This window comes from Pomacea canaliculata, linkage group LG5 (assembly GCF_003073045.1).
Source record: "Pomacea canaliculata isolate SZHN2017 linkage group LG5, ASM307304v1, whole genome shotgun sequence".
Lineage (NCBI taxonomy): Eukaryota > Metazoa > Mollusca > Gastropoda > Architaenioglossa > Ampullariidae > Pomacea > Pomacea canaliculata.
In genome coordinates this window covers 2668331-2693394 of record NC_037594.1, presented here as the reverse complement: position 1 = coordinate 2693394, position 25064 = coordinate 2668331, and the positions used below count along the sequence as shown (strand labels likewise).

The 25064-nt window shown below is 40.3% G+C and overlaps 2 protein-coding genes across 3 annotated transcripts in view; both read right to left on the bottom strand.

The window, feature by feature from the left end:
- Nucleotides 1-2710, bottom strand: part of LOC112564070 (protein phosphatase 1 regulatory subunit 3B-like) — a 34701-nt gene extending 31991 nt beyond the window's left edge. Inside the window, exons 1-2 of one of the 2 annotated variants that reach the window (XM_025238648.1) lie at nucleotides 2579-2710; nucleotides 567-792 (exon numbers count right to left, since the gene is read on the bottom strand). In XM_025238648.1, coding sequence (XP_025094433.1) covers nucleotides 567-591 — 25 coding nt within the window. In that variant the 5' untranslated portion in view covers nucleotides 592-792; nucleotides 2579-2710. Of the gene's footprint in view, nucleotides 1-566; nucleotides 793-906; nucleotides 1063-2578 lie in introns of those variants that run through there. The other variant, XM_025238647.1, reaches the window with a different exon arrangement.
- A 14559-nt stretch (nucleotides 2711-17269) lies between these two features.
- On the bottom strand, nucleotides 17270-25051 carry LOC112564271 (DNA replication complex GINS protein SLD5-like). Its single transcript, XM_025238970.1, has 7 exons — nucleotides 24846-25051; nucleotides 23988-24134; nucleotides 23207-23260; nucleotides 22789-22886; nucleotides 20551-20639; nucleotides 19750-19840; nucleotides 17270-17723 (listed from the first exon to the last, which is right to left on the bottom strand). The coding sequence occupies exons 1-7, from the start codon at nucleotides 25026-25028 to the stop codon at nucleotides 17627-17629; spliced, it is 759 nt and encodes a 252-aa protein (XP_025094755.1). The 5' UTR covers nucleotides 25029-25051; the 3' UTR covers nucleotides 17270-17626.
- Between the last annotated feature and the right edge of the window lie 13 nt (nucleotides 25052-25064).

Genomic DNA, 25064 nt, shown 5'->3' with positions numbered 1-25064 from the left:
CTACCAGACTGACCCCACAAGATCCCTTGTCAAGCTTAACGAGCTTTGGTCAGGGGTGGTACCATGGCCGAAGAGGTTTATCGAGTGTGTTTAACCAAGGCCTCTCACCACGACCATCATTAAAAGCAGAGCTACTACCATCACCATTTCAGTCTAACGTCTTTGTTTGCTCTTCATGATGTACTTTCCATGGCGACTGAAAAGAAAGGGCTGATCAAAGGTTTTCAGTATTGGGTTAGAGGGTTCATGCGGGGTCAGAGAGCCCAAGAACTCAGGATAAGAGCAGAGCTCTCTGAGAGACACACAAGGGCCATGAAAAAGTTTCACTCAGAAAGTCAGTAAGGAGAGATTATGTGGGCTAGAGAGTGAACACAAGTCACGCCTGTGTGTGAGAAGGTCCAGGGGTCAGACGAAAATACATTTTGTGGTCGCGCGCGCACATAAACACAAGCACGCTCGGGCGGAAAATATTCACATTTTTTGAAATAATTTTAAATGATTGGAATCCTTTTTGATCGTCTTCAAAGCAGTCTGGATCTGCAGTCATGTGAACTTTGACAACTTACCTTCTTCAAGCATAACGACGCTCATGTTTGCACGTTTGTCCTTGCCCTACACGACGAAAGGTCAAGGTCGATTCCAACGTTGGCTCTCCAGTGTGGACAGCCCTCTGGTAGGCCAGTGCTGCGTGTAATTGGGGTCTTCCTTCTTCCTGCTGCTTGGGAATCACCTCACAACAAAAACAGGAAGCAGCTGATGAAGGCGGCCTTGTGCAGCGTAAAGTTCACCAATCTGTCGGAAAATAAAGGAAACAACGCCTGATCAAGCTCTTGCAAACTGCGCATGCGTGAACAATCAACAACAAGCTACCGTTGTTTGACTGCGACGTGATTGCATCTCGCTTACTTTATTAGACAACGGTCTTGTTACTGCGGCAGTCACATCAGAGACACTGCGCCTTGTTGTGCAAGCTGGGGTCGTTTGTACCCCCAGGCTGCTGCACGGCAAGACAAGGACGAGTTCTGATATTCCCTCAGCTTGCGCTGGTTGACTCCTGCGACAAACGTGCTGCATGCGTCGCCTGACGTACAGCGCGGTGCGGCGCTGCGCTGCGCTAGTCACAACAACAGGTGACTGCGCGCGAATCCGCTGCAATGGATTGCCAGTCTCAGGAGCACATCTGCATCGCTCAACATGTTTTCAGCTTCGTCCGTAAGCTGCTCGGTTACTTGCACACTTGACGAGGGTAAGATGAGTGCACACGGATTCGAAAGCAAAGCTTTAGAGCGAGCTAAGACGAAGTGCGACTGGGATGATAGATTACTTGAGCGGCTTGGACTAGTGCTTCTTTCAATCACTTAGTATTTCAGGACCACCTACTCCTAACTCGGCTAATCGACAATCTCGAAGTCAACCTTAAGATAAATAAAAAGTAAAAAATCTTGAGGCTTAAGACCGATTTCTGATCTTTGACGGTCATTAATTTTTAAACATTTTGGCTGTGTGTGTGTATTCTATGTATTTTGTACGGGTATTAACGATAGAAGTTTTTCTGGTTCCTTCCTGAAATTATCGGTTCAATATAATGGTCTCTACCCTATTTTAGAAACGCGAAAGACAGGGATGGAAACATGCCACAAAAATGTCCATGCACAATACCTTTGAAAATTTGAAGAGTAGCGCAATGCAGGGACAGGGTGTGTGACAGACACATCAATAGACGACAGGAATGTTCTTGTCCTGTCAGTGAAACAGCATGGACTTATGGTGGTAAGTAGTCCAAGTTGAGAACTCCGCATTGTTTGAGGAGTGGGCACTATAGAAAGGTGGAATGCTGCGGCGAGATGAAGAAATTTGGGGTTATCTGTACGCACCCTTTAATCTGTCGGAGGATTCTGCGATATCTCCTCGCTGGCTGAACGGATACATTTATACAGTCACACAAAATAAAGTGAAATTTGCCTGGACACAAAATCTAGACCACCTTTCTAAGCCCTCCTTATTATCTCTGTAAAATCTTCGAAATGACAAGGTTTCTGTAAATTGTAGCGAGCGTGCGCGCGCGCACACGCACACACAGTCCCGTGGTAAACAACTCAGTGGCTACCTCACCTATAATTAGTCGAGAGGACATGCAAGCACGAAACATACATTAACTGATTGCACTTGAGTTAACGAGAAGAAAGGGGAACTTTGTCATGTTCATGTGTACCATAGAAAACACAGTTGCTTCTAATGTACTTTCTCCACTGAACTTTTATGGTGTCATAAACCTGAAATATAACAACTGGCTATCAAGTTAATGAGGAGGGCTATATTGGCTGGATACCATCTGCTGCTACTACCGGTCAGTACACAACAAATAATAAATGTTGTGCAACAAATGTGATCTCCACTACTCTGAATAGCAACTTCTCATTGCGGATATCGGATGATTATCAGATTAGAAAGTGAAGTTTATTAAAATACAGACGTATTCATGTATACACACTTAAAGTTTAAAGAAACTGTCTTGATGCATGAATATCTGATTATTAGATTAGGGAAAAGAACGCTTGATGTGGAGAAAAGCACTTACATTTAATCCTCCGAATGAACACTTCTTCCCCGTGAAGACAAGGTAGTGCGCACAATACAAGTCTCACCACCAGCAGGTGTTGTTGAATCAGCGACTCACCTGATCCCCCTACTTGGCACAGCCAGGTAGACAGCTCCTACCATGGACGTGTACAGGTGGATCGCTGTCTGTCTGCCAAGACCAACGCTTAGCCTCTTGCGAAGTTCTCCGCTGTTAGTCTCGGCGAGCCGTAACAATGTGAACAAACCGGAAGCTTTGTACACAGCTGCCTCGTTTTAGTTAACTGGAAAAAATCGTCTGCCAGCAGTCCAGTAATACAAGTTGGTGCTCCTACTGGCGCACGATGAACCATATGGGTATGGAAGTGACAGGATTAGATAGAAATATCTGTGTTCCTTACAAGTCAAGGAAAGGTATAATTGGCTGTAATCCAGAAGTGACAGATTTAACACCCGAAGCTTATGCCCTTCTGCAGCTATACTTAGCCCTATAGTCAATCCAGGTAGTGACACACCTGACTTTAATCACCCCTACCTACTTTTTCTTGTGTCCTTAGAGAAACACACCTTCGTCGAACTACTACACACATAGACTCGGACGCCCGGAAGTGTAGTGCTTAAAACACTCCCTTGTCACCACCGCAGTGAGAGACTCTGGGTTCAGGTCTCACCTTGGGACACTCTGTTTTCTCCGGTTACCTTACCCCATTCCCATTGTGCGAAATCACCTCAAAGTGGAAGATTTCATACTAAATAAACCAACCAATATATCAACTTGAGTGACTGACACACACATGAAAGATAAATACAAACGTGTAAATGCACGCACGCACGCTTATAAAGCCCTTAACACGCACGCGTGCACACCTGCTGAGGGCGATACGTCCGGGGTTCAACCATGTGGCAAGCCTGTAAGTACGATACACTAACAGTGGGCCTGGCAAATCTTTCAGTTTATTGTTGAGATCTCAAATGTCATGAGGCCGAAAGAGGGTATTATCCTCGCCCTAATACCATGTCGTGTAATTTGCTGAGGTGCCGTGGCAAAGATAAAAGTGCACTAGAATAAAAATTGTTTGAACCGGGGTACTTTGCAACTGAATGATTTTTTATAATGGATTAATGGTTTGGTTGGACAAAAGGAACGTTTCTTTTGAAAACAAAATACATGTATATCCTTTTTTTTGCTGGAGCATAACACATGTGAGCGCAAGGTGCGTTTAGTGTGCTCGTGCACAGATATATTTTGATGGGAAAAGAAACAGATAAAATGAAAGATGAGTGAGAGGCGAGAACAGGAAGTCTACAAATATCTGGACAGCAATTACACAGACAGGGAGCATTTGCGTGAGTACCCCGCCTTCTCTGGTGGATGAGGCTGGAAAAGTTTGATATGAGCGAGAGTGTTGGCTTACTCAAAGTAAAGCTGAACCTACATTTGAAATTCAGCTTAACTGAATTTATAGATCCAGCCCATAATATAAAATCAGTCAGTTGTTTAATCATCATAGCAAGATGAATTATATATATATAAGTATATAATATATATAATATGTATGTCACAAAATTAAAGTACGAACTTAATGAGGGCCAATCGCGCAAAGGACGTGTAAAAGAACTGATCGAGTGATTTAGGTACTGGCGGCTATGTCACCAGCTGTAAACAAAAATTGATGTAGTTTTGTATCTTGTTGACTAACAGACCTAGCACAAAGATACTTTTCATCACAACAACAACAACAACCACCTCCACCACCAGTGCCGATAACGTATAACTTTATTCCCATTTTTAACATAGAACTCGTTCAGATTTTGTAACACTAACTCAAAAATGTCATGTCTTAGTTTTCGATTCTCAGGAAACTGGGGGTGGGAGGTGGGGGGGGGGTTGTTTACCCCAACTAAGGGAAGTAGCTCGCAGGGGATGACGCCAACCCCTCGAGCTTCATTAATATCACAGTTCCCCTCGCTCTTCGGGTCACCTTCACATTCATTTCTAACATGTTACCCCCATTTCCAGGAGAGGGTATGTGACTGTTGTTTTGCTGTAGGCTCAAAATATCTATTGAAAAATAAAATCCCTAATCCATTCATCTTGTTTTCAGAAGCTTGCTCCACTACAAATTACTCGTGATTCATGCACTCGGACAGAATAACTCAATCATTACAGCATTAATTAGCACCGCATGATGGAAATTTGCTCATGCTTGGCGTAGACAACAACACGGAGATATACAAATTGCTGTCAGCTGTACAGCTTTTTCTTTTACTTAAAATCCAGAGACACGGCAACTAATTTAATTATCTTTTGAATGTACTGGTACAATTTTACACAAAATAACGGTTATTCCTTTCCAAAATGTCAAGATACCCGTTTATGAGTTATTTGCTTAGTTTTCTGCTGGACGTGCAGTCAAGTACCCGGGTAGAGTAAGAAAACACACGTGTACCTGAGATAACAGCATTAAGACCGGCGCACAAAGCAGTCGTAGTCTTTGTTTTAAACAAAGTTGTTGTCGACTCATTACACTCAAAACGCGACAAATCACAAAGAAAAGACAGCAGGAAGGAATGACAACCAACGCATGCTTTATGACAGTAAGAAACTGGAGCAAGAATGCAGCAGCAACAGACATGGTTGCCTCGCTTCAGATTCTGTGACTGATGCAAGAACTGGAAAGTTCACTTATCAACGATGTGGGACCAATTTCCCCCACCCATCCTATCCGTGACAGTTCATAATATATTATATCAACAGTATGTGACTGCCTCGATAGCGCAGAAAGTAGATCGTCAGTCTTACAGAACTGGACAGTCCACATATCAGCGATGTTGCTGTTTACACGAGGCCTAGGCGTGAAAACGTTGAATAGGTGATACGGTTCACGTCACAGGAAGTTCACAGACTATGGGAGCAGCGAACTCCTCGTGTCTATTCTGCACGTGATACTGTTCCTACCTCCACAAGGCACAGACTCGTCAACACACGTACGGACCAGCCAGCAAGCCGCCGTGTGCACGTGATTGCAGGCTGCGTGCGATGTAGTCCCCACGTGACGCGGGTGTTTGGGGGTTGCCCTACGACCTTGACCGCCACTGGGAAGTAACGAAAGGTGGGGAAGAGGTTCACCGGTACAATGCCGGTAATAATCTCTCACACACACACAGAATGGGTACTTGCACGCTTCAAAATAACTTATTTCTCTATTCGCTTTAAAAGAGATTTTGTTTTAACCCGAAAATGATTTCAATGCTTGACAAGAATATTGACTACGTCGATGCACGATTCTTGTAAAAAAAAGGAGAAAATTCAAAACAAGCTTCGTTACATCAGAGGGCGCCTCGCAATCTCATTTTCGGTATTACCCTCCCCTTTCAATTCATCTTCTAGAGTGCTGACACAGAATGTCACACACTAAGGAGTATGTCAACAGCCAGCATGTCATCAGCAGCACTCGCACATTGTAGTCGTGCCTCTCGCCATGTTTGCACACAAAAACTTATTAGAAACAGCAGAACAATAGCGTGCGCTGAAGCTCAATAAAGCTGCGCAAATACGGAGAAATGCGCCACAGGATTGCGTGATCAAGCCAGTCAAAAAATAATGGAAATATTGTGGCTTGTACGCATGCGCTGAATGCAAGCTGCAAACAAGTTATTTTTCCTGATGGGCGCGAGGTTCACTGGACTTGTCATATCTTTGTTCCACATTAAAACAAGGCTAGAGCTCGGCTCGCGTTCAACTTATATTTATGACGGGTAGATGCAGACCCTTGTCACGTGCTTAGTGTATGCAAGTCTGTATGGACTTCACGTCATACGTCACGTGAGATTCGTGAGTAGCGTTCGCCGTGAGCTGATGAACATGAGGAAATCACCTTCTCGTTGGGTATGTGTACACGGAAAGTTGTCGGGTACCCGATGTCCTTACCGTTAATTACATGGAGCTCTTATAGCTGATCACGGCTCTGCGCTGAGCTTTTAATTGTTGTGTTATCATGGCAATTTGTGACTGCTGCATGTCGGGATGGACGTTGATCCTAAGACAATGCTCGAGTCACCATCCAAATAAACCATTATGGTATTAAATCACACACATGCTAGTTTTAAGGTCTGGCCTGCACTTTTCTGTGATATAAATCGGGTACTCTAGATGACTAAGAAAACACACTTAGCTTGTCTAACCCTTTGTTATGGCAACATTCACATCAAGCTTCTTTCCCCCTCTACACTACAATATATGTATATAAATAAGAGACACTCAGAGCGCGTCAACTGATAATGTCTACGGTCAAGACAATGCCAAAAATAAATTAAAATAAGACAAAATAAAAGAGGAAACAACAAACAGCAGTTTCGCTATGTTCCATCATTAAAAACAAAATCTGCCAGTGTAACGGGCGTTCACCAGTTACGAGACACGCAAGCCGTGTACACGCCGTGGGTATCACGCACGGGTATCGTGGCCTCGTGGAAGATTAGGAAGAGAAGCTTGGTTGTCATGTGCAGTTAAGACAACAGTGTCCTTGACATGAGCTTATGAATGAAGTCCCAGGAGCAAGAGGTATGTAGAGATCACGTGGCCCGTCAACCGTAGCGGTATAGGTGAAGGTCACGTGAAGTTGAAAGGTCAGTGCTTCAAGCTTATTAGAATCAGCTGGTTTATGTAACATATTGAAGTCTATCACTACGGCTGTGATATGTTGTGTCTCATATACTTCCGTCACACCATGATGACAGGGGTTGTTAGTAATATCACGAATCAGGACAAAAATTAAAACAAACTCGAAAACTGAACGAAGAAGCAAGTTTGTGCATTTAGGAAAAATAGTAACTCTAACACCAATACAAAAAAAGTAATTAAGGTGGTTAAGCAATACACGTAGGAAGATGCTCGGGCCTGGAAGGGGTGGGGAGGAGTAAACTTCATGCCGACAATGAAAGACATTGACACTTTTGTCTCCTCAATATTTTTTTCAGGGGCTCGCTGCCCCCTTATTCCCCTCTCTTTGCCTACCCCACTGACAGAAGGGAGACTAAAGCGATTAGGACTTGCAAGTATCGTCTGTACAGTATATGTATGTTCCCTACTTACACTAACAATTTTAATCTCTCTCACACACACACATCTGAGGTGGAACTGCGTCACATCAATGTTCTTGATTGGCTTAAACTTGTCAACAAACAGCTGACTGCGACGGAAGTGTTAATCAGCTGGTTAGGCGGTATGTGAGACCAAAGAAAAGACCACGGATTGTACACTCTCACCTGCACACCTACTCGCACCCCACCTCTCAGGTGTAGAAGTAAGAACAAGGTCAAAACCGCTAGCTTACGTCATGCACTTCAAGATCAAGTTCACGGCCGCGGCACTTCGTCGTATTGCGTTCAACGAGAAAAAAATGCACCTGACCGGTCAGTCCTACAGTCCGCGCTGAGATGTGCTTGTAAACCTGTGGTTAGTTAGTATGGTCTGTGCTCTGCTGCTTCCGCGACCAAAAAAAAAACAAAAAACCACACAACAACAACAACAACAACAAAAAAGCGTCTGGCATGACACACTGAACTATATAGCAACTGTAAGAGATAACAGAATGAAAAGTATGTGCGTATTTACATATATACACCGTCTCACCTGGTAGTTCTTCTATCGACATAACTTGCCCAGGACAGACGAATCTGAATGTGACCACTTCAGGTAACAAGCAGTTAGTGCGGTTATTTTCGTACCGTTGCTAGGGTATAAATAGTTTAGTTCTTGTTACTCCTCAAGGAGATGAACCTCAGGGGTATAAACATGGAATGGTGTGTGTGTGGCCGGGATGGTGTGTGCTTGCGTGCGAACTCGTCCAGTTGGAGCTGGCAAGGCCCGGAGAAAACTGACTGGCTTTGCTAATATACAGAGTGTCCCGAGACGAGATATGAACCCAGAGTCTTGTGGTGACAAGCGGGTGTTTTAGTTACTACACTACCGAGCGCCGCTGTGACGCGAGGTCTACACGAGGATCCTGGAAGATGGAAAGAATGAGTGAATGATGGAAAGAATTTGTTTCCTTTTATTTTCTGTCTTTTTTTATTATTATTAAGTGTCATAAACCAACCAGTGTATATGCGTGTGTGAATACTAGATACTATTTATAAAGATAGGAATGTGTGTGAACATGGATATATTTTAATATCTCAACACCCTTTAGAAAGTGACAATATAAAGAATCTTGAATCTTGTTAAATAATAAAAATTAATCCATATTCGATTCTCCTGGACTGATGTTATTGACCACGCCGAGTGCGGTAGTCATCTCTTCTCCCTCATTGCTTGACCTCCAACGCTTTACGGAAGTAGATACCAGTTCAATAGACGGGTTTATTGGGGGGATCGAGTTCGATGATCCAGATGGGTTTCGAACAGACGCGCCTTCGGGTTCCGACGTCAGTGCTTTATCCATAGGGCTCTATTGCCACTTTTAAGGCTACATCCTTATGTGAATATTCAGGTCCTTCAAATCCGACATTAAGTGTCAATTAAATTCCAGAATCGGCATTTTGTTACTTTTATAGACCAGTTGTGTTTCCATGAAACTTATATCTTATACCAAGTTCAAGGTATCGAATACGCTGGAGGACGCTGTCAACAACAAAGACATAAACTATAAAGCGCCCAGGGTGGGGGATAGAAACGTGGTTCGTGAAATACGTGACGAAGAGGCGGGTAGAGGTAGGGTAGTTAGGTGGGGGAAGGGCATAGTCAAGTATGAGAGGTACTGCCATGTTTATGGGTACTGCTGCGTAGATCAGCACAAAGACATCACACGGGTAGGGTCAAGGTCAAACAGCACGCTTTACCCATGTGGAGTCAGTTGCATCATAATGGTAACCCTTTTCTCCAGCGACCACGACCTGAGAGAACAGTGGTGCCTGCAGAGTGAAGGAATTCCCAGAGAAAAAAGAACGAAATTTTGGAGTATTGGTGTTATATGTATTACGTTATAGACTTAGCGCATAGTAAGAAAACAGTTTGCACCCACTCACGCGCAATATTAACACAAATGACGGAAAGACTGAGTGCCGTGCCGACTGCCTTGTCTTCTTCACATCCATACACCTACAACTATAGCCTCGAAACATTCCACAATAGACTGTATTTAACCCTGTAAGACACAGGTATCGTTTTTGGTGATTAACAGAACTGAGAATATTTTATGATTTATGTAATAAACAGAGAAGACTAGGATACTGACATTTAAATTTCACGATGCACATGTTAATTAATACATTGTACATTAATATCCCATTCTTTTATTCTTTAATACACTTATAAGAACTAATATCGGTGCTATCGCAGAAGCAGCTTGATCGTTTCAACGGGTTTTTTACCTCACGGAAAGGATCAAGAAAGAGATGAGTATAGTCGTCGATGTAACTAATTCCTTATACCTCCCCACCCAACCTGACCTTCGGTATGAAAATATTTCGCACCCGTTCGCATGGCTAAGACAAGATCGAACATCGATCTGAGACCCAACGTGTCGATCTCTTTGTGTTGTACTTTGTTCTCCTAAAGAAGAAAGTCCGAAAAATAGATAAATTTATATATCATAATGTCATCATCTAAAAATAATTTACCAATCCAGAGTGTCCCGTAGATAGGAAACTTGATAGAGAGATAAGCTTCTGAGATCAATGTCTTTATGTCGGTTTTAGCCGGGTCTATTGTTCATATGAATCTGCGAGGCCGCAGTGGAGTGCGAGTGCCAACGCCCAAGAGCTTACAAGGTGCTCACAGATGTCCATGACCTTTTAGGAAGTTGCGTGACTCCTCACGAACTGTCTGCGTGACTCTTCCCTCGCACCGAGCGTGGCTAGTCTCCGAGTTGACCCGGTCCTCTTAAGTTCAGAGGTTAAAGCCACACGCATACCATGTACACTCGTTCACCGTGATCGTTCCAGCAAGTCGTGACCCCAGAAGAAAAAGACATCCACCTCTTGACACGGACAGAAAAATAAACTCAGATAAAAGTAAACACGGGGAGGTCGGTTGACCTCAAATTCACTAACGCCCATAGCAGTGTCCCGGATATACCTCCACGGCAATGCAATGTCTTTGGTGCTCCAGGATAATTTGGTTTATTAATTACTGACAGCTGTATCGTTGGGGAAACAGTTTAATGAATTCCTTTCCTGGATTTTAACATCGATATCATCTACGTTAGCAAATCTCCGAAAATAGCAAATAAAAAAAATCAGAAAGGAACAGCAAATAATGAATATTAATACGAGCTGAAGGTCTTTGTCCTCGTCTGTCTGCATAAAAATAATTTTCAAGTGTCAGCAAAATATGTCTTACCTTGCCAACGGGTTTTAAGTTAATTTATGCACTGAAAACAAAATTACAGTTTCCCAGCTTATAATAATGAGAGGTTCCAAGCTATAGACCTGATACACATGCAGGGAACAAGAAGACTAATTAAGCTGCTTAATGCAGCGTAGATACGGACATCGTTATGTGCCAAGAGCATCCCACTTAATTTCATCGTACGTCTCATATATCATCTTCGCACAAGACATCCTTGAACTGTATTCATCATCGAAAGACTGCGGTCCATTCTTTTGTTATGCAAATATTGCTCCAGCATCGCACTGTTTTAAAAGCTTTATGTAGCGTGTAGGGCAATAGCCTCTGACATGAAAGGTCAAGGCAAAGCAAACGGCATGGTCGAGGCGTGGTCTACCGGTGAGAGGGAACCAGAAAAACACCAGGCAGACTAACGGGGAATGTTGATTAGGCGATTAGCAGTCGGTTAGTGCACAGCCCATGACTATGAAGCAATTTTCCCTTCTCACCCTTTCTCTATACGAGCTCGTGTGCCGGTGCATATTTTTTAATTATACATTAATGTAACACCTCATTTTTCATTTACTCATTTTCTTTTTAGATGCTTAAACAATCTATGCTAAGATAATTGAAGTAAATAGTTTGCTTCACTAACACATCTTCTTTGGGCAGACAGACTGCAAGGCTAACCCTTTCTTATCGCATTTGTCTTCTGTTTCCGGTTATGTTTCTCTTCCACTGTTAACGGGCAATCATCAATTACGTCATGCTGGCAGATAGCCACCAAAGTTACTTGACAAGATTAACTATTGTCTCTTTTATTACTAGGTTACACAGAACAAAGCACATGATAACCTTCACGAATGGACATGAATACTAAACTCAGTGACCACGCGACAAGAGTAGATGCCTCCGATTATCAAGGGTTACCTAGGTTACGTCGCGTGGCTAGACAGACGATCCGTGCGACGATATCACGCATTGGTCACGTGGTGTAGATGTCTCTGCTGTGAGTGCCGTCGGAGATGCGTAATGTAAACACATGGTGGACGAGGCTTGGTGTTAAAGGTGACGGTGATCTAGCCTGTGATATTAGAAAACTATGGATGAAACCTGCTGCACCATCTCGCTTTGAGAGGCCGAGGCATTGTCTAGCTATCCCAAGGATGAAATCACGCGAACAGAAAAAGGCAACATGCAATAACGCACGCCAAGGCGCACACACAATACATGACATGTCCTCGACTCTTGCCCATTGCTGCCAAATATATGTGTCCAGTAACAACAACACACTCCATTCCATATGTTTGCCATTTTGCTGCTGTTGCTCTTTTAGCGTATGGTCAACAGTCGGTCTCGTTTGGGATTTCTTTCCATAGCGCATTGAGCTTGCCTCCACATGGGGAACATGTTCTATCATTATTTACTGTGACATAGCATTCCAGAAGTATCATTCTGTCATTTTTATTAACAACATTCAGATTAAATCATCACCATCTTTTTTGTGGAGCATGCTCAATTTGTCGCAGTGATAATGTAAAAAAAAAAATGCTTACGAGACGATGCAATAAGAACCAAATCACAAGGGAACAAACATTACTAGCTGAACATTGGTGGGAACTTGGAGACAAAGGGAAGACATATGGCTGTTGGCAAAGAGAAAGCCGCGAGAAAAAAAAGTACATCCAGAAAAATCGAGGGCAATCACCTCCACTTGACAGTTGACCGCAATGGTTCTTGGGAATGGATCCAACTCAAGAAGGAAGACCGTCCTATCAGCGCGTATTTCTGTCCCAGGGAAAGGAGGGGGAGGCGTAATGATAAGCCCCGCCTACTCTCAGTGTCAGTACACCATGAAGAAACACCACACGCCAGTGCTGCTCTCCTGCTATCAGGTGAAAATACACCACAATAAAACCTGACCTACATTAGATGTGTGTCAAGGCTATATCGAGGGTGACCCAAATAAAATTCGTATCTCAGTTTGCGGTCCATTTTTTATTTACATGAACCAGTTACATCTCAAAGATGTTCACGAACAATCGAATATCAGTTGGTCGGTTGAAGGACTTCACACTGAAGTGGGAGAGGGATGGTGGACGACGGTGGAAAATGGAAGATCTGAGGAAAACCCTCGACGAACATATGTCACACAGAGTGTCCCGAGTAGAGGTCAGAACGATGACCTCGCTGGAGTAGCGACAAGCCAGTTTTTAACCCCTGCACTGCCGTGGTAACGTTCCATCGACTGACAAGATGTCAGCGCGCTAATGGAGTAGATAAAAAAAAAACAAAAAAAAAACTGGGACGTAGGTAGGGGGAAGACACTGCTTCTAGTGCAGGGGAGATATTGTGATGCTGGCATGCTGCTAACCTTCACAGTCAGTTGACGACTTTTCCGTTGACAAAAGGATTTTGATTACGCTCGAACAAACGGTATAAATCTGCATAGCGGTCAACTAGATCCCTCAACAACCACATACTGTTTTACTTATAAGATTATATTTGCTTCATTATCATGGCTTTTGTCGAATAGTCCCATGACAATAGTTCGCTATTTCGGTCTGTAGCATTTGTTGTGTTTGGGGCAGTTATATGTCACGACAAAATTATTAATAGGTACTACGACTCTTATACACTGGACTATAACAGAAGTTTTTTTATAAAACATTACAAACCGTGGCCTTCTATAAACCATCATAATCATGCAACAAACTGCGTGAAATTACAGCGGTCCGTGCGTAGTACGCTCTCTTAAAATAACCGTAAACAATCGCAGATTTTGCAAGCAAGTAAACAAGCAAGGTTCTGGTGTTAAAGTACTGTACAGGTCATCGTCCAGTAACCTACAAACCTGACAGCAACGGACCTGTAAGGACAGCTTACTTGCCTAGCTCAGTTCGTAGATATTTGACATTGTAGATACAACCAGGTACCATAAGACCGCGTGTTGGAGACGTGATGTTAAGCTATTGTCGTGAGAATATGGGATGTCTGTATGGCGCCTGAGCAGCATTGCCAGCCCAACACGCGATAATTCCCTTGCCACCTATTGCTTCCCTTTTCCTTTCTAACCACCTTCATTCCCCATTCCTACCGTGATGGTCATGCTCTACTTTTAAAGTACAGCTGCCTACCTGCCCTACTTTACACATCTAGTCTACCTTTTGCTTCCTCATAACATTCTTTTTACGCAAAGTAAGTAAAGATGTTTGATATGTATGTACAACGGTACTGCAATCCGTAAGAAACTGTATTTCTGTTTTATTGCATCATAGTGACGGATGAGGAAAACATTATTTACACTGTCTTTCATCAGTTAAATGTAATTTAATTCTTTGTTGTTAACAAGCATTTATGGTACTTTTAATGTCTGAAGCTAGATACAAAACCTATAAGAACACTAGACTGAATACTAGCGCGCGATTTGTAATAACCAATACAGATATTTGCTGGTTTTAATGGTTGTCTTACAACAAATACTATTACTTGAATGCTCTTGCTTTTTAAATGGTAAGCGTTTTTCTTCTAAATGCTTTGTTTACAAAATAAACGATTTTCTCTCACAAAACGAGCGATAAAATTACATTACAATAGGTGACAGAACTGTTTCGCTTGCTCTTGGTTTTAATACAGTGATCAAACGCCTTGACCAAATCGTATTCGCTGGAGAACAAATATTTGGAACTCGAACATCCGAACGTCCGAGATGAGCCAGTTGAGCCGAATGGCGTTCATTCTGCCAGCGCGCCTTACAGTGTGAGTGCAGAGAGAGAGAGTCACGTTTTTGTGGAGAGAGTCATGAAATGTGTGCAAAATGGACAGAAATCCAAATGTTGAACAACATCATCCTGATAAAGTAGCAAAAGAGCAGTAATGACAATGTGCAAAATTTTGCAAAAGAGAAAAAAAACAGCAAACAATCACTGTGCTAGCTCCCGGTTCGTTCCACCTTGGATAAAATAAGATTAATGTTTCCACAATATGTGCAATATATGATACAAACTCCTGGGAGTTCAAAAATAGGGCCTGAACCCTTGTGATTTGATATCAGTGGACTAAACTGAAACTAAAGACATAAGGCCTCGTCAACGCTTCGAGATTTTCTCCTTCACATGGCGGAAGAATGTTGGCCCATCCTGCGAAACAAGTTTTCAGACAGCATTATCTCGTGCCGCTGTGCATTTGCATTCCTTGTGTGTGTGAGAGAGAGAGGTGGGAACCCTATTGGTAAAGTACCTCCATTTCACTGCCTACACTACCTCTAGTCTATTCTTCTACCCACCCCATCCCAATAATAGCATTGTTTTACAAATATTAAGATGATGGATACGTGGTACTGTCCGACTGTAAACTATGTGCTGGAGTGGGGGAGGGGAATGTTGTCTGTGGGTGAACAGTTTATTGAGTACCTGATTTTTGTTGTTTTTTGTTTTTTTTTTTTTTTTAGCCGATTGGTTTTAGCACCCCAGTCCCAACCGAGAGAAGTGCAGACGCGACAAATATCCCCCAGCTGACTCAGCTGTTGGAAATGTGTACCTGTCAAAGAGGCTTGTGGAAGGTAAGGCAGTAAGGGTAGAGGATAAGGACACCGTTGTGTCGTAAAGCTGCCTCCGAGATAAGTGAGGGTCTCAACACCTCACTCCCCAGTGACTGTTTTTTTAAAAATGGAGGAGGGGTAAAGGACGACCTTTACCTTTATTATTACATTTTCATTGTGAAATCAAAAACCGGTAATTTTCAACGATGCAAAGATACGAAAAAAGCTAACAGTTCAACTACACTAAATGTGTTTGAATGAATAAAAAAGGTTCAACATGCCATTCCCCCCTCCCCCCCAAAAAAAAAACAAAACAACAAACAAAAAAAAAAAAACAAAACAGGATAAACACCGCCACAGCTATTCCATAAAACACTTTTCGTGTTATATATATATAAAACCGCCTGATAGCTACAACCACCATCCGAATTTTACCTCTGACAGACATTCGGCTTCTGTGAGAATATGAAATCAGAAATAAAGCAAGATAACATGCGAAGCAGGATTGGCAATTTTGTTTTGCTGACCATTGAAGTCTAGCATGCTAGCATGGACAAACGCTTGACTAAACAGTTAAACGTTCGCTCGACTTCGAGCAAGTCTTACATCTTGTATTCTGTGCATTATGTCCAGATACGGTGTCAACTCATTCCGCCAGAATGAACTTATTTACCTTTAAAGATATGAAAAACTAATGAGGCCAATCGACAGGGTGCACACGTACTTCGTGGAGAAACGTCTGATGCTCAAACACAGCGATGGACTAACTATAGCATATATCAGGTTTGACATACTTTCGCCCGATAAGCATTTTTCCCGTGAAGAAAATTTCGTTGTCTTTTTAACAGTTGAGTACGCAGATATATTTGCGAATGCCATTGAATGTGAAAATTTGTTTCTGCACTTGCCAAAACTTTAAGGCAATATGCACGGACAGTCGAGGAATGGGGGGGAGGGGGCACAAAGCAACGGCGTTTGAAGACGGTATGCATAGTCGCCGGATACCTTGTGACTCAAGTGTCCAGCTGATGCAGCTTGGAATAGACAAACGTCTCCGTAAGAGTAATGCAGCGAGGGGAAAGAAATGGACACTCACTCCCCTTCCAACCATAAGGTCACTGGGATAACCTCTATCACGTTTTTTTTACGATACTAGAAATAATTTGAGTAGTAATAAGGAAAATCTTTAACGTTTTAATTCTTAGCGTGAAACAAGCATGTGCTGCCGTTAGTGATGAAGATGAAGACACTACACTTATCACGAACAGTCCCAGATATTTAACGAGATAATCGGCTGTTAACAATCCAAACGTGATTTGTGTCCACCCATTAACATCACGAAAATCTACATGTACGCTTAACTCTTGCTTTGACGAACTATCCTAGTTTATTCTAGAGTTCGGTGTTTTGAATCTCTTTGTGCTTGATGTTTGTATCTAAAGAATAAAAGAACATTTATTCAGACTTTTTTTTCAAACCAAGCCACTCTTTAGCAAATAATCCTGCTAAGCATACCGCAAAAAATGCGCTCGCTGCTTCCTGATCTCTCCGGGTGACACAGCTGGTAGCCAGGAAAAACAAAGCAGGCGAGGGAGGGTGCCTCTTAATGTGGTCAAATACGCAGCGCACAACTGTGTAAACAAAATATTACGAGATATATACACATAACCAGTAACTGGCACTCTATTTGCTTAACTCTGAAAAATAAGTTTCAAGAGTCGTTCTTTCCCGAACTGTTTCAAATACCAGCTTCCTAAAACAATGCGTGTCGAAATGTATGTCGATATGCATGTTTACCTGTTGTTGTTGTTGTTGTTTTGGTTTTTTTTGCTGCAAGGCTGTTAGCTTATCTTCACCCGCAAGCACAAGCATTACAACGAACAGACATTTCACTTACTAATATTTATTAACTTTTAATATGGCTGTTACACAGAAATCTATTTTAAAAATCAAGCTTATCTTCAGAATCGTTATCGTAATCGCTGCTGCGAGATTTCTGTGCAGTGCAGAAACTGATAAAGCATCCACTCTAACACTACACGCATCAAACAAAATGTTATCTCCACACACACACATGGGAGGCAATAACAGAAAGAACGAGAGGAAGGGGGAAATGGGTCAGGGAGACAGAAGAAGTGAGAGTGTGGTGAGAGGAAAAAAGTGTTTTCCCTCCCAAATCAGATAAGAGAAACAGCACCCGAGGCGACTAGGGATGCTACTGGCTTGTAACGCAGGATGTGCTGATCTCCTTTCTCCAGGTCGATTATTTCATCCCTGAAACACACATGCGACGATTAAAGCTATGGACATATCCTCAAATAACCATTTTCCATTGAGTAAAAGCGACAAAAGAGCCAATAAACGCGCGAACCATTAAAAGAAATTAATATATAAATTTTTCAACAAGATTAACTCCATCAGAAATTCCCACAAATGCTGTAAGAAACTATTACAAATCTCTCGAGATTAATTTAATATTTTTAAGTGGGAGAATAATATACCCATGTATACTTAACCACGCCCTCATTCCCGCAACTACATTAGTTTCTTCTCTCTCTACTTCCTCGAGTAATATGACTAAGCAGTAAAAAGGAACCTTTTAGTCAATGTTTGCTATATTGCTTACTACCCATACTCAAGCCGTCTGCGTGTGGCCTTGCTGCGTGAGAGCAGAACGGTGTTGCAATGGTACATTGCAAGGGAATCTTGCATATGCAAACAATGAAAACATTGCAACCCGAGAAAAGCCTTTTAATCTATGTTCAATTTAAGAAAAAAATAGCAAATTTGTTGAAATTATTAATAGGTGGGGATAAAACCCTACAATCTTTGGAAATCCTACGAGTACTTTCCAAGTACAATCTGGGGAGTTACATAACTGTTTCATTCTACTGTTCTTGAGCACCCGTGCACAGAAAGAGAGGGAAGACCGACCCATTATAAACATAAAGCTAGCTGACAACGGAAAGGTCTCGTCTCAACAGACAAAACTTTTACTTTTTGGGGGGAGAGAATGCCCCAAATCGATTCTCCTACACACGGACGGTTGGATAAATTATCCGCATGCCTTCAGCATTTGCCCACAAGGTAGACAGGACATTCCGCTTTCCCAAAAAGAACAATCAGAATACACCACACCTTTTTCAATATTTTTGTTGCCTCGGTACAACTTATAATGAAAGAGTCATGTAGCTTTTCGCATAATAAAATTATAACTAACTTTATAAGAACATTTTTAAGTTGTAAGTATTCCCATGCCAGCAGAGACGCAACAAAGCAAATTATGAATCAATCTTGAAGGAGAAAATACTGATTGGAAGCCGTCACGCCTACACACACCTGTCTAATAAACAAAGCAGAGTTGTGATATGTTGGTTCCCCCCTTCCCCACACTCCCCCCAATAATTGTTTTAAAGTTCGAGGCAATTTCGAAACACGTCATACTATCACACCGTCTAATCCTTTTCGAAGATATGCATGATTTCACTCACTGAGTTAACATATACCTCAACTCGTCTATTTTCTATGAGTGGCTCTGTGGTGCAAAGACAAAACGCTTTGTCAGCAAGACGATGATGATAGGCAGAGAGCTCAGATTATGTGTTCGGCACAGTCAGGCAGTTTCTCTGAATGTGATATCCATTTATAATGATATATAATACTTCTTCCTGACAGTATAAAACATCAAACTGCCATTTTATCGTGCACATGGCTTTGAAGTTTAAATACGGCCATCGATTTGCCCGATCGACAGATTCCTTATATCCGACAGCCAGTGACCCATCAAAGGAAGGTAGCAAATTTGAATGCAACCCTGCTGGCATTTTCCTCTTTCTGTCTCTTCGGATTTCCTCCCACTAGTCACAGTTTCCCTGTTCTGTCCATACAAACTTCCACCAAAAAAATTTCAAGGCAAAGACAACAAGCACTCGATTAAGTCAACGTGAGTAAAAAGATTCTAGTTTCTTGGTCCTTCTCCAAAAGCACCAGTGTAGCCTCTTCTGCTGACTAGTCTTCCTTTAACCTTGATTGTTAGAACTTTGCACACCTTTTAGTCTCTCTTAGTCCACATAGCCTAAATAAATCTGACAAAGTGAAGGAAAAGGTCTTAGATAACTTACAGAATACTAGTCATTAAATAGTGTTAAATTAAAGTAACGCTGTTTTTTTTTTTATTGAATTGTAGCTCTAAAAGCCAGTAACAATTTAGTTATACAAAATGACTTAGCTTTCAATCCTAGACAATGCAGTGTCATTAATATTGCTCAATAAAATAAAAATGAAGGGTATAATGTCTCACCCAGCGTCAATGTTGTCATCATCAATGAGAACGTTTTGTGTGCTCTGATTCACTCGTAGAAACACATAGCTGTCTAGATTAGGCTTGACACCTGCAACGGGATTTAGACTGAATAAATAACAACCTGAGCTACTATCTGCATCAGCTTCACCTTAGGCTTATGACTTTCAAACAGTTGTCCAGCAAATCAAATTACGCTTACAGAAAAATAAACCTGCATTGTTCCATCTTTGTTTCTGTCTTTTAAGATGTCATGAGATAAACACAAGCATGTGCACCAAAGAGAGATATGCAAATATGTCATAATTTCACACTTGATTTTTGATGATGCCTTCAGCTATGATATAAATAAAAGAATCTTCATTTCAAGCTATGTCAAAACTAAATTCAAAAATAAAATAAGAAAAATGCAGATAAAACTTTACACACAGTCCAATAAAAAAGAAGCTATGAAAATTCATCTTAAGTTACAACTTTCAATAAAATAAACATAAAAAAGGACATAAATGAAGCTAAATGCCTCCCATGGCCCTTACAAAAAATAAATGCATCTTGTAGACAGAAGGTAGCCGCAGCAACATTTTTGCAAGAAATTACTATTTCTATCTAGATATTACTAATATTATTAAATAAAACTAACTTTATATAAAATGACATAACCAAACTTCAGCTAGAGCTTTCAGCTGGTATGGTCTAACAGCATGCAAACTAAGCCAACCAGAAATTGGCTGATACAGAAGCCTGCTGATAGTAAAATAGCCTATTTACAAAAATATCTTACTGAAGTCATTCTAAATGTACCTGCCAGCTCTTTTTCCATACTCTGCATAATAGGCGGCATGTGTCTCAGTGCCAAAGTATTGAAGTGTCCCTTGATGCTTTCCAGGTACCTGCATGCAAAATTTAATAATAATAAATCTTTATCATGCATAATCACACTGTCGCTGCTTTGCTTTTAGATCCATTGCTGCAGCATACATTTAACTCTCTGATCTCCTTTTTAAAATTTCTCAATGAATTTTTGGACTGTTGATGCAATTGCAATGCCACTCCTGGTTGTGAATTTCATTGTTTCAAAAATTGACAGCCATATGTTCTGCAGTCTCATGTCTCTGTCACAGTTGGAGCATGAACTACCACTTTGAGTCTTGAATTCATAACTATGTCTGCTCTGCATTTTCTGCCAAACCCACGCACTGCCTCAAACTTCTCTTTTCCACTCTCAATGTCTGCCAGTCCTTTTTTTATGCTGAACTGCCCTGGCATGCTTTGTGTGTAGGTCTTTGTCATGTTTACAGTTGCTGCGTCTCCTGTCTGTTTCTTTGCCGAGTTGTTTTGGTATGTGTCCATATGTGTGTTGTAATATTTGTATCAGTCTTTTTTTGTGTACAAGCTTTTCTTTTGTAAAGCCCTTTAAGCCTTATGAAATGTGATATAAAAATTCCCTTATGATTATCATTATTCAAGTGAAGTGTACATGCTATACCTGTAACAACAACTAAAAAGAAAATCTAAGATAGTGGAAAAATGGATGATAAAGAACACTGAACACCTAACAAAGATAATCCAAGCAGAATTTACATAAAATTAAACAGTTAGTATATAAACTGCACCCACTAAATATTTTTTAAAAATCTCTATTTTATTTATGAATAAGCCACACCGGTTTAAAAGCTGCAAATCTAGACAACTATTTCAATGCCTATGCCAATCAACTTGAAAGCAGATGCATTTTGAGTGGACAATTAAAGGACTCACATGTGACTGTAAATGGTGGATCTGAATGGGAAGGGACTTCAAGAATTAAATGCATAAAATCAGAAACAGTGTCGTTATTAAAAGCTGTTTAACAACTGAACCAGGCAAATTCTTTCTCTAATTATCTATCATCTTTTAGAGATCCTAATGCATTTGTCTTTGGCAAAGTACAAGAAAAAGCATTTCATATATTTCTTGTGGCCAATGGGAACACTGAATTGTAAGCGGTTTCTTCTGTCCAGACGAGGCCTAATGAAAGCAGAACTCAATCTCCTTTCACTGCCTTTTTTTTTATGCCCCCTTAATAAATCATATATTTATTCCTGCTGGATAGATAAGTTTTCATGTCACAAGTCTCAGCATGCAACAGACTAGCTGCTCTGAAATTATGCAGACTAGCCATCAGGACTGGTACTTTTTCCAAGCAACTGCATGTATTCATTTATCTTTAATAGTTAATTTAATGTCATTCTAAAGGTGATGAGACAAACAAAATCAAGTGTGATTTTAGGTGTTGCACGAAGTATCTCAAGTATTTTAACTTTTCATTAGAAGTTAACATGCCTCTAAAATTCTTTGAGCTTCAGAAAAACCAATAAAATAAATAAGAAAACTTTCTTGCTTTTATGGGGTACCACCTTGGAAAATGAGAATGGTTTTCAGATCAATGCTCTACTCTAGCCATATCATGCTTTGTTTCTTAATGCAAGGGAGGTAACCAAACATGTTTTTTCCAAGTTCCTGCCTACTTCGGAGCTGCAAACGGTATATTTTCTCAACCAAACCAATTAACTAGAAATATATGAGAATTTAAATAATAGGGTAAGTTGTCAAAAGTACTGATACCGAACATAAAGTGCTCAAAATGTTTTTTAAAGCTTGTCATTGTTAAATTCAAGACCTCAGCCAGGTTGCTTCTCTCTTGTATCTATGCTATGCTTTCCCACTATACATGAGAAATACATTTATTTCACATACTACGTTCAATATGTAACTATTGACTACTGCCCATTGATTACTGATAATAGTATTCTGCAATAAAATCTCTGGATTGTGTGTTGTCTAGAGAAAGACTATGGTTTTAAGTGTTAAGGTAACAATTTAAAGCTGACCTGGCAATAAAACTGGCACAAATGGCTAATCCTTTTTTATTTGATCTTGTCCTTTTTAATCCTTTTGGTACCAGCAGCTTTGCCAGATAAATACATTCCCAACTGCTGAAATTCATACTCTTACACCTTTGTATTTCAGTTTTAAGCCCAGCATTATAAGTATTCATACCTTTTGGCAAACTCTTCTTCTGCCTCTGATAAAAGTGGTGCTTGATTTTCACCTCTCTTTTCTTCTTTTTCAAATGAATAGCTGGTGAATTTTTCTATCTGTTCCAAAAATAAAATCCTCATATAAGAATATATTTTATGTATGCCTGCATATTTGTAGTACATATGAGTATAACCATTTCACCACCTACCCACCCCTTACACAGTTGCCAGTTGACTTATTCAGTCCATAATATTACTTACAAGAGCACAATAATTTTTCACTTGAAATGTAGTTTATTAAGATTTCCAATTAAATAAATCATGAAACTGAGAAAAAATAATTAAGAAAGCAATAAACAAAATAATATATAATAATTATAAATAAAAAGTGATTGATCTTTATCAATTAAATACTTTAAAACAAAATAACTTCATACTTTACTGAGCCTCAGACGCAGATAACTGCTAATGACAAATCGCACTCTGTCAATCTGAAAAAGGCCAACCGAAATGTATTTTGAAAGCTGGCTTCCTGATATTCAGTTTTAAAAAGTGAAAAAGCAATGCCCAGGTACATCCTCAATCAACACGATTTTCTTGTTTTAATTACTCTTGTTTTGTTTTTTGTTTGAAAGCATGATACACCATACCATCTGGATTAGTGAGCAATGTTATGAAGGATAACACAATTGTGAAACTAGCAATTTTACTTCTATTAACTATTACCTTAATATGCTTTTTATTCTGATGCTTTATATTATCACTATTACAATAAAATATTTTCCTGTATTTACAAATTTTTTTTAAAAATTCTCAAACAATATACAAATTGACAAGCTCATGAGAGGTACATAACTGCTTTTAATAAATCTATTTCTGCCAAGATTGTGTTATCCCAGTAGTAAACTTGACAACAATGCTGTCCTATCTGCTTAATCTGAAATTATTTTTAAAATAACTGAAGCTGACACCAAACTAATTTTGCTTATGTCGAGTGGTGCTCTAGATGTAAAATATTTAACTGTCCCTTATACATATAAATATCAAGGGTTGACTGTAATACAGGTATATTCTTTATTAAAATAAACAGGCAGAAAAAAGATAGCTTAGATTTATGCTTCAGCAAACAATAACATACGATAAAAGTTAAAATGAAACATCAGCTATTCCAGGCTAACCAATAATTCTTTTGAAAACAGAATCAAATCATAAGACCACCTCCATGCGATGAAGACTAATTTTGAGATCACCCTTTCTGGCTAATCGGAGATTTTCTTCCATGGCATGGACTTGTTCAAGCATGCATTCTACTAAATCTGTCTTGCTCTCCAGAAGATCAGGTGAAAACTTTTCGTTCAGCCATGCCTGAAAAATTAAAACAGTGCATGTCAGTCAGTTAGGTATAACTTATCTGCAGTTTTCCTGGGAGCTAGTTTGTAACCACACTTAAATTAGTCCTACTTATACATGCCATCAATTTAAGTGCTTCCTTTTGCTGGATTTTTTTACCTCAAATTATAAGATGTTATTTACCAGTCCTGCCGGTACTTTCTAGTAATTTTACTGTAAATTATGTGATGTTATATTATGTAATAAAACTCATTAGTTTACATGCATAAGGGTGAGTCATCACCTCAATGAAAATACAACTAGGACTTTTGGCCGAATGTTTAAAGCTTAGAATATCTCTTACGTTTACTTTCCTTATTTTAGAGCAGACTACACAGTTAAGTTAAATGCTAATATTTAATAATATTTCGATGATATATTTGGAGTCAAGAAAACAAACTAAAAACTCTTGTATTTAACACCAATTAATCATAGATTTCGAGGTTGTTGTTACTGTTACTAATAATATGGAAAAAGTTATAGTATTCGTATGCAAAATGAAAATATCAATGAAATCAGTTGTTTGCTGTTGGGGTTAGTTTTGTCCCTTTACCTACGTATTCGCTGTGGGAACGTGAGAGAAGAGACACATAAAACAGATATAGTTTCTGCTACTATCAGTCGATCGAGGTCTTACAGCTGCTTGGGTTAGATATAATCGAGTGCAAGTACTGCGATTGAACATACCTCTTCTAACTTTTCTAAAACTTCAGCGGCCGTCATTTCGATGTTTTCTTCTTCATCTTCTGCTTCATCACCACTATTGTACATATCGATTTCTGACATTTTTTTGTTATCAATTTGCAAAGTTTGACTTGTCGTCTGCTCTTTCCAATTTCCCGCGGAAAGTGCATTAAAATTTGAGAGCATACAACGTACGAAATCAAAAGGTGAAATGAAAACCTT

What these genes read in the sequence shown, in the direction of transcription:
- LOC112564271 (XM_025238970.1), bottom strand. Translation starts at nt 25,028, where the DNA reads ATGCTCTCAAATTTTAATGCACTTTCCGCGGGAAATTGGAAAGAGCAG. An exon ending in TTAGTCTTCATCGCATGGAG is followed by an intron (nt 23,261 to 23,987) that starts GTGGTCTTATGA and finishes GGCCTTTTTCAG; the next exon opens with ATTGACAGAGTGCGATTTGT. An exon ending in GAAGAAGAGTTTGCCAAAAG is followed by an intron (nt 20,640 to 22,788) that starts GTATGAATACTT and finishes TTTTGCATGCAG; the next exon opens with GTACCTGGAAAGCATCAAGG.